The 10,105-nt window shown below is 37.8% G+C and overlaps 1 protein-coding gene across 1 annotated transcript; it reads left to right on the forward strand.

Annotated features, from left to right (window-relative positions):
• The first annotated feature begins 223 nt into the window (after positions 1 to 223).
• LOC131771807 (flagellar attachment zone protein 1-like) lies at positions 224 to 9,090 on the forward strand. Its single transcript, XM_066164237.1, has 4 exons — positions 224 to 310; positions 4,636 to 4,953; positions 6,441 to 8,265; positions 8,867 to 9,090. The coding sequence occupies exons 2-4, from the start codon at positions 4,639 to 4,641 to the stop codon at positions 8,899 to 8,901; spliced, it is 2,175 nt and encodes a 724-aa protein (XP_066020334.1). The 5' UTR covers positions 224 to 310; positions 4,636 to 4,638; the 3' UTR covers positions 8,902 to 9,090.
• The last annotated feature ends 1,015 nt before the right edge of the window (positions 9,091 to 10,105 follow it).

Below are 10,105 nucleotides of genomic sequence, written 5' to 3' on the forward strand. Positions count from 1 at the left end.
ATTTCTAAAAACATCGCTTTAGAGATTTCAAGGAAATGTCAGGGTACCTCTTTTTTTTTATATATAAACACGACGATCCAATATCTCCTAAACAGGACGCTGTTAAAATTTTAAGACTTCCATTTTTTCTAAGAATTGTTTTTTTCTGCTTCATCTCATCTGGGATTGGCTGATGCAGTGAGGTGTTTCAAACCTTGTTTGAAAAACACAGCATTTATGCGGCCCAGTTTTAGCAAGATATTGCATTTTCTCAGAAGAGAGAGCAAAAGACGACCTATAATTTAGCTTCTTTGAGAAATATTTGCTACAGGTTTGTGGTCAGTTTATCCTTTTATGGGAGGTAGTTTAATTTCATCTATTATTCAAGTTTGTCAAACGTAGAACTGATTTATCGTAAGGCTGATTTTGACATAAAATACCACAGTAAGTGTTCATGGACATTTCTCCTACCTGCGTCAGTTTCGCTGTTGATTGGTCTTGATTCGCTCAAGTGAACATTTTCACAGTTTTACTTTAAATATACGAAGGAAATGTTTCTGCTTTTTTGGGTCAAGTTGAGATGAAAGATAGCAAGAAAAAATTTGCTTCATTCGCTTCACAATGCAGAACACTTAATGTTGAAATGAATTGACGGGGCTAGTGAGTTAATCAGTTTATCAGATCATCATTTCAGAAATCTCAGTGTGTTAAAAAGAGCGATTTCCTTTAAGTTCTCGAGGACTGCGTAACCTTCAGACTCTATATCACCAGTCATCTTCTTTTCAATATGACAGCCAATCTCGTAATTCATGACAAAACCATGTTAACATCCTTCATAAATGCAAATATTTGTAATCATTGAATGTGGGACGTTTGTCAGTGAATGTGCTTTGTAGTTTCAATGTCGGCAAATTGGGATTAGACACGTTCGTGACGAGCTTTGCTCAAGAAAAAAAATTCTCACCAGGGAAGCGTAAAATGATCCATAGGCTTGTCACTGTAAAGCGAGTGTACTCAATTAGTAAGTGAAAGAGAGGTGTTTGGCTTCGAACGTGAAATTAATTGAAGTTGACGATTAAAATGTAACCATGCGCGAGGATCCGCGCGGCTTGCGCTTTAGGAGTGCTACGTAAATTTAGGACTCTTTCGCACAATTTCTCTTTGGAAATGACTACGCAATCATAGCATGAATGGCAGTTTTCACTATTGCAGAATAATTCAGAGACAAGAACGGCTTAGCTAAGCCCTAAAGTATCATGACATTTGACGATAGCGTGTTTATACTGCATAACGTGACTATAAAGTAACAGTTGTTGCACCCGGGATGTTCTGTCCGTGATCTACAGATTCATTGGTTTATGACACGAAGAGCGACTATCTGTTTTACCACGATAATAGCAAAGTTAAATTGTTCCAGCTAACTAATATTTCACTCTGATCAGACTTTTGACTCTGAGTAAGAATGGAGGCCGGTGAGCCTCACGGCAAGGACCTTGTTTTCGAGAGAGATTTCGACGACCGTTTTATCAGCAAAGTAAGGTTTACCTTTGCTTCTGTGCCTTCGAAGCACGAGAAGGAATTATTTCTGTGTTTTTTAGATGGCAGATACTGACATCACAAGATGACGGGCTCTTGGCCGGTTAGTGTGTTTTCTAACTAATTGTATTGTACTGTTTCGCAGTTTCAAAAGCAGAATCCTAGACAAGCTTTCGTTCTTTTGGTATTTCTTACCCACTCTCTTGGGTAATCATCTCAGTGAGGGGTACTCTGACAAGACGTTTTTAAGTTGAGCGAGAGTTCTTAAATGCCGCAACTTTACTACCTGTAAACAACCGGGATGCTTGGGTGCATAGAGCACCCCCCTTTCAGCACTTTCTTTCAGGCCAGTGCAACAATACAAGAGAATCTTTTGTGTCAAGCGTTGGTTTACTCCGCCATAAATATGCATTTATCAGGCTATTTGCAGAATTAACATCGAAAGTGAGTATTATTGTTTTTCTAGGGATCCAATATCTACTGGAATATGTTTATGTTTAAAATTACACCATTTGTTGACTTGAGCACTAAACCTCTTCAACAAAAGATTTTAAGAGATATAGTTCGAAATGAAATAGTTAAGTGATAGATTAAAAATTTTTACTCCAGGTAGTTTATTTCTGAATGACGATGAGTCCAAACGAAAAAAAATATCTCTGAACTCCATATTACATGTTCTAATTATTCTCTACTGCATTCAACGGAAACATATCACTTACAAGTCACATAGCGAAAGTTAGGATCTTTTCTGTTCTGGAACAGATTGGCCTCGACTGATCATAGTAATTTTCATACTTCTAGTAGTACACAGTTCGTATCTCTCACCACTAATCTATTATACAATTTATAACTTATTTGAATTCACAACATTACAAACTCGAGTCCTCACTTGTTAAGACAGGAACTGTTTTCAAAGACAGACAAACGTAACGCAACATTGCATTCAACCACGCCCGGGAAAAGGCACCAAGACTCTCGAATTGTCTATTTCTACTTTCTTTAATTACTCGGTTCTCTGGTACACAATTTGACTTATATCTAAGCTTATTTCATTCTGTGAAACTCATAGTTAGTCTCATAGGCTCTCACACTTTGATTCTCACTGGATACTTCTTCTTCAACTGCAGAATTCTGACTCCACTCTACTGCACACTGTCTACATTCTTCTTGTCTTCCTTTCCCTCTTCCCTTTTCTCTCCATTCTCTTTTATCTTTTCTCTCCACTCTCTTCCAAGTAAACTCTAAAGAACATACTTATATATTCATTACTGACGGGTACGTGTGGGCTTGCCAGCTGGCTGACCTTGGGAGATCGAACATTTGTTGTTACAACGCTAAAGCAAACAATTTCACGAGATTTTAGATCTGATTTTCAAAGTACTTAATAATAATGCTTCCGATCAATTGAGTCAATGACAAGAACTTTCGTGTGGGTCCAAAGCAAGGTCAGTAAACAAACTAAATTCGTCCACTTGAGGAAGTTAGAAAAGACTGTCACGATTTAGAAACTCATAACGACAGCTCAAACCCAAGTAACTCCGGAATTCGAATTCATGCATTAAATACTGTCTAAATAAAAAGGAAAAATTTAATCATATTGAACTGACTAACCAACTGACTTACTTATAATAAAATAACTAAATACTTCATAACATTAAGATCAATTGTAGAATGGATTGTCTTATTCCCGACGGCAAGGCTTTTTCTCTTAGAATTGTTTTTCTTACTTAACTGGGATTGGCTGGTGCAGTAAAGTGTTAGAAACCTTGTTAAAAACAGAGCATTTAAACGACCGGCTTCAGCAGGAAATTGCATTTTCGCAGAAGACAGAGCAGGAGGCGACCTGCAATTTAGTTGCCTCGAGAAATATTTGTTATACATTTTTGTTTAGATCCATTTATCATGGGAGGTAGTTTTGCTTCATCTATTGTTCAAGTTTGTCAAACATAGAATGTATTGTAAGGCTGTTTTTTTACATAAATTTACATAGGGTTCAAGGAAATTTCTCCTACATGCGTCAGTTCCGCCGTTGATTGGTCTTGATTCGCCTAAGGAAACATTTTCATTTGCTTTAAATGTACGTAGGAAATGTTTCTTCATGTCAAGTTCAGATCAAGATGGCAAGAGAAAATGAAATATGTCCTCTTGAATATGTAGAACAATTTAACAGTCTCGTTATTCAAGACAAACCAAGTTAATATCTTTGTAACAACAGTCATTCCCGGGAAGGTGATACTCCTTGTAATCTTGGGTATGGATATGCTTCCTGATTCTCCAAATCCTGACCTTATTTCAGACCCAAATGTTTTATTATCCACAGCCGTTTCTAGTTGTGGTCGCTTGGCAAATCCATTGCGCTTTGTTGTAGCATATTTTAACTTCTCATCAGAACCAAAGTCAAATATTGTTGAAATTCTCCAGAAAATTTTGTTCGAATGATACAGTTTCGTTATTTCCCTTTTTCTGTTACTCGCTTTGAGCTGAAAACATTAACACGTCTATGCGCCCTCGTGGTTTCCTAGAACCGAAACCATAACTTATTTTGGATCACTGTGGTCAAAATCTGTTCTGATCTCGGGCCAAAATGAGTTTTATTTTCAGTACATTTTGCCTCTGTAGACTCTTTTTTATGAGCTTACGTTCGCGTGAAGTTAATCCAGAAGTCTGATGTATTCAACAACGATTTAATGCTTGCGTGTTGGCCAAGAGAAGTCAGATACCAATGCAAGGCACATCCTTGGCTACTTACCATTAAATATCCGTTGCCCCTTGGACTAATTGTTTAATATACAGGCAAAATCGAAAGATCTTGTGGTTAGTGTCTCATATAAAAGTTGTGGTGGTGGTGCTCTCCAGTTACTCAACCCTTCCGGACATGGCGTCATATATGAGTTGAGTTCGCTGAGGGTTTTTCTACGGGTCCTTCGGTTTTCCTCCCTCCGCAAAAACTAAGATTTTCAAATGCCATGCCAATGTGGAAACGGCGGACAAGAAGAGCCATCTCGTGGATTGTCCATTGCTAAATTCCCATTTTTTACCATTTACTCAAATTCTTTAGTGATTTCCCTCAGTTCTTTCTAAGCGCTTCTTGTCTAATGTTTCTGGTGTCTTCATGAACAGATCATGGCTGAGCCTAGTGCCACTGTGATAGAGGATGTCAACAAGGCCATGATCAGGGCCATCTCAGGAGAAGACAAGAATGAAACAGCTTTGTTAATGATGTCTCCTAGCATGAACTGGGCAGAATTCCTTACACCAGCACCCATGTCCATCGCACTTCTGGGGCAACTGATGCTGATAGCTGGAGAAAAGGATTTCTCACTGGAAAGTCAAAAGCCGAAGGACGGTTTCCAGTTCATCCAAAATCCAAGATCATTTAGAGCATGTCTGGTGCAAGTGAGCAACGCTGGATGGCGAGCTTTCAATGAGGCCCATAAGGTATCATTCTTGGTTCCCAACATCATCCCAATTTGGTTAAGTAAAGGTCGTGACTCAATTGTTACTTAGATTTTTCTTTCTGAGGGCCCTAGGCTTTGATAAGTTCTTGAATTGGTATATGTATACGCAAGAAAGCAAATACAATCGAACCTCTATGTGTTGTAACCAAAATATATGACCTTAAACAAAGTCGATAGAGATAAAATAATATTATCAGAAGATCTGCATCGATAATCTTTAGATCTCTTTCAAAAACAAGAATATGTTCCGGCGTGACAAAAAATATCACGTTGCAAATGTTCATATCTCTATAAAAAACAAACGAAAAATACTTGACTTTCATAATAAAAATGCAGACAACGCCAGGTTTCCCAAAGAACCTTTGGTATCCCAAGAGATTTTGCGTCCTTTTTTCTCTTAGTAAGCGAAAGGACATTGCAGAAACCAAATTTCATATTCAAATGTCATTTAGATACCATCTCTGCGCAAGAAAATTTAAAAAACATGCTCGTATATTCAGATAACAGTTAATCACAACTAATCCAAAACACATTGCAATAAATCAGCCTCCAAAGAAAACCTCACATTTCTGACTAAAAAAAGTTTTTTGATATGCAATAAGTCAGTCACTCTTAATTTCAGTCAATTCGAAAGAGAAGTGTTAGTTCTCTTCCTTTTTTCAAAGTGTATAGTGCCTTCCTGTAATTCAAGAAGAATTTATACCTTACTCAATTTCCGTGGTGGCATTTACATCGAAACCACCTTTTCCCTTTTGAATATGATGTATCAGAGCAAATTTTAATAAGAATGAAATCAAACATTTCGGTGTTGGTATTTGTAATATTAAAGGGAATTCTTAGAAAAAAATTCCAGTTTTCTTGACCCCTACACCTGTCAGAAGTTCCAAAAATATGTATTGTAGTGAAGATTTAGATATATGAAAATTCACATATTTGCACTGCGGTGGAAAGATGAAATTAGAAGATCCTCGCAGCTAAGAACACTACTGAAACTAGTAGTTGTAAGTAGGACCTGAAAAAATTGGTAGAGCGCTGCACCGGTATCGCAGAGGTCATGGGTTCAAATCCCGTACGGGCCTGAAATTTTTTTCAGGTCCTACTTACAACTACTAGTTTCAGTAGTGTTCTTAGCTGCGAGGATCTTCTAATTTCATGTATTGTAGTCTTTTACAGCTCAACTTGATATTTATTAGTCAATCAATTTCAAAATAGTTAAAAGACCAGTAATTGCTTGGGGTTATTACTAAATTCAAAAGTGCTCTTAGTAACTCTCAAAGTCTAAACAATCAGAAACAGACATAATATCAGAGTTGAATTTTACAATTTTTTTAATCGTAGTTGTAAAGTGTTTATGGACTCGGATAAAAGTGTGTACACAATGGGCTTGATATGGAACATTTTGCTGATATCATCGTTTGATTTCAGTATGTAAATTTAATATGCATGTTCTTTTTGAAACTTTATAAGAATATGGATATCATCCGGCTCTATTCTGCAAAAGTACCTGGGCAAGTGAAGAAAGTTGTTCGCATTCTTGTCTCTGGAAGCAAGGAGGATGTGAAAGATATCCTTCCCATCGAACTGAGGAAAATTGAGAAGAATGCTTCAGAATCCTTGAAATTAGCAAAAGAAGTTGAGAGCAAGTTCGAGAATGTGATGCATCTGACTGGTGAGCTACTGGAGGTTTCTTCAGCTGCCAAGGGACATTTTCAAAAAACCCAAGAAGAACTGCAAATGAGAAGAGAAATTGCCTTGACCAAGGAAAAATCGGTCCGAGAAGAAATAGAAAGAGCAAAAGAAGAACAAGATAAGCTAGCCAAACAAGTCAAAGAGGCAAAAGCACAGTGGGAAAAGGCTTTGGATTCCATGCCGAGTGGATGGGACCTTCTTGGTATGCAAGTTGTCGAGGGAATCACAAAAGTTTTTACAAGTGCTGCTGAGACAGTGATTCCTGTAGTAGCTACGAGAGGGATGAGCTTGTTGTCTGGTCCACGGCAAGGTGCCCCATCAGATGCAGACCCAAATCTGAGGGTGGATCCTAGTGAAAAACAGAGCGCAAAAAGAGATTCAAAATTACCAATTCAAGCATTAGTCAAAGCAGAACTGATGAAAGTTTTTTCAGCCAAGTTGGTGGAAGTTCTTGCGACATTTCAAGACAAAAGTAATGGAGGCGAGCCAGCCAAAGACATTAAAAAGACAAGACTTGAAATGGAAAGCTTGCAAAAAGATTGGTCCACCAAGCAAGAAAGTAAAGACGACCACGAAGGCTTAAAACTGCTGTCAAGAGGTTTGGAGATATGCATGGAAGCGGAAAAAGAGTTGGAAGACCTCAATTTGTCTAATGATAAGATGAAGAAAATTGCTAAAAGAGCATCGAAACTAAAAGATGACATCTTCAAGTTCTGCACTAAAGTTCAGACAAAAGTACAGACCAATCCTTTCTACACCAAGCCGCCAAGACAAGCAAGAAACATGGCTGACCTTGCAAAGTCTGCATCATCAAGTGCTGCTAACATGGCAGTTGAAAGTGCACGGTTTAAAATTGCTGAAACGAGAGGCTTGCTAGAAAAACAAGAGATGCTATATGACGAAGGAAACAAGCAGCTGAAGGAGAGCAACAAGGAGCTAAGTAAAGTTCTTCAAAGCCTTGTGGAATTCAGCCCAGAGAAGATTGCTAACTTTGACCAGATAAGAGAGACATTGATAAAAGGCATCAAGGCTCTTGCTTCAGTACGCGAAAGGTGGCAGAAACTGGTGGAGTTCTTCCAGTGTATTACCAACATCATCAAGGTGTGTCAAAAGGAGAGCCTAACAAGTTTTGTTGAATATTCCAAAGTCGCCCAAGAAAGAAGGCTGACTAAGGGCTACACTGACACGGATTTCATGCGTGACCTCATCTACGAACAAGTCAGTCAAGCTAATAAGACCTCTTATGTTGTTTGGTCCATTTCAAACACCTATGTAGAGGTGTCACGTAATCACTTGATGAGCCGATTGGCCAGCCTTGGTCATTTGATCGGCTTGGACCCAGAAAAAGACAGGGCAACCATTGAGGCAAAGAGGACAGAGCTCTTGGAAGGAAGTCAAGAGGCTGAAAGAGCGATTATGCAGTTGGTATCAGAGGCCCAGAATACTTTCCATGAGAAGGTAGGAGAAAGGATCAAGCAGTTTGAAGAGGAGATGGAGAAAGTTCTCCCACCCGAAGATCCAGCTAGAATAAAAGAAATAAACGACTCTGTTGCAAATGCCGTCAAAGAGGCAGATGAGGAACTAAGCGCGGATTGCTTTCAAGGTAAAGTCATACTTAAAACAGGTTTTGTTGAGTTAGGTTGTCAATGGAATGGAATTGCTAGTGGTTTTTGTAACATTCATGTAATTACTTATCAGCATCATCTAAGTCAAAGATGACTAAGTTTTAAAACAAAAATGTTTCTTGAGGGAAAAACGTTCTACTGTTGCATTTTTGGGGTAGAAGGGGAAAAAGGGGTTCAGTGTCTCTGACTCTTTGAAATGGTTCATTGAAAACTGAGTGATCCAAGTTTAGCTTTGGTATATAGTAATTGCTTATTTTAACATGGAATATTACTTTTTTTGGCGACTAGGGTACGTATGGTATAGTTAAAGAAACCTGCAAATAGGAGCTTGAACTTGATTACTATATGTAGTATTAGTCAGCGGCAGCTTTTATCTTACCTAATTTATCTATTTCCTATCTTCACTGTTTCATGCAGGTAATGAACTACAATAACTCATTTCTATCAATAAATTAAATCAGGGAAAGATATTGAAGAGTTTACGTCAAATAAACTGATTGATAATTGTCTTGTTTTTTAATGTTTCAGTTGGCACTGTAAACATAACATGTTTCATAACAGACTATGTTTTCATTTCAGATTGGCAGACCTGTGCAGACAACTGTGTGCAATAATTCAAGTATTAATTGCAGCTGAAATCCTGGTACATCATAGTATAAATAAAGTTATTAATTTTTCTAATTCTAATTATTGATGACTGCTTACAGAAATTTTCACTTTGGTGTTGTCTAATATTACACAAAAAGGCTACCCAGGCTGATGAAAAGTGCAATCAAAATTTCCATGTAACCTGAGTAACTGAAAACAACAAGATATTAAAGCAGCTGTTACATGTAGTTATAAGCTTTGAAGTTATTGTCTGATATTGTGGTGCAAAGAGAGTTGATATTCCCCAGGATTGACCATTCATGCCTAAGGACTCCCCTGATTTTGAAGGCGTTTGCTTTTCTAGCATTTGCCCTTTGTTTTCAAGGAATGATCAGAAAGTAACTAAGTAAATGTTTTGGCCAATTCTTAAGAGTGACCACATGTTTCTTCCTAAAGATAATACTGATTCCATCACCAATCTTGATCCTTGATCAACTTAAAGGGAATCATTAAACACAAGGTGTGATTTTACTTTACCGCAGATTAATTCAATGTATAATGACTACACTTTGCAAAATGAGGGAAAAGAATCAAAAGAAGCAAGACATGGACTACCATGTAAACTTGTGTCACTGAGAAGTGTACAGAGTTGAAATTTCTGGTGGTCTTTAAATACCTCAACTGTAAAGCAAGAAAACTTTTTTTGAATATTAATTTTGAGACCAAAACCAAGAGAATAGCTAGCTCTTTGTAATTTGAGTTGGAGAAAAATTCTTAATTGTAAAAAAATATATATATTTTTTAAGATGGTAGAAACTCATTTTTCAACAAACATTGTTTTTTTTTTACCAATGTTGGTGTTGTTATTCACTCTTTATTTAACAAATAGAGAAGCCTTGACTGTGCTCTGTTCTGTTATAAAGCACGCAGGAAGCGGCTAGAGCACGAAAGAAGTGTAGGGAGAAACACGAGACGTAGTCGAGTGTTTCTTCCCACTTCTTGAGCCGAATCATGGCTCATAAAAACACGTGAGTTTTTTCACATGACAAGGTAGAAAACAAACTGTTCAAGGCGAGTGTTGTTTGAATGAACGGCAGCCGAATTCACCGGAACACGAAGATCGCTCGGGATGGCAGCGCCGCAAAACTCGGTTACAGTGACTGATGTGACTTTCCACTCAACGCATCGGAAAGGATATCAGAGCAAGCTCTTATTTTTTCGCCGATGTAG

Source organism: Pocillopora verrucosa, chromosome 3, assembly GCF_036669915.1.
Source record: "Pocillopora verrucosa isolate sample1 chromosome 3, ASM3666991v2, whole genome shotgun sequence".
Taxonomy (NCBI): domain Eukaryota; kingdom Metazoa; phylum Cnidaria; class Anthozoa; order Scleractinia; family Pocilloporidae; genus Pocillopora; species Pocillopora verrucosa.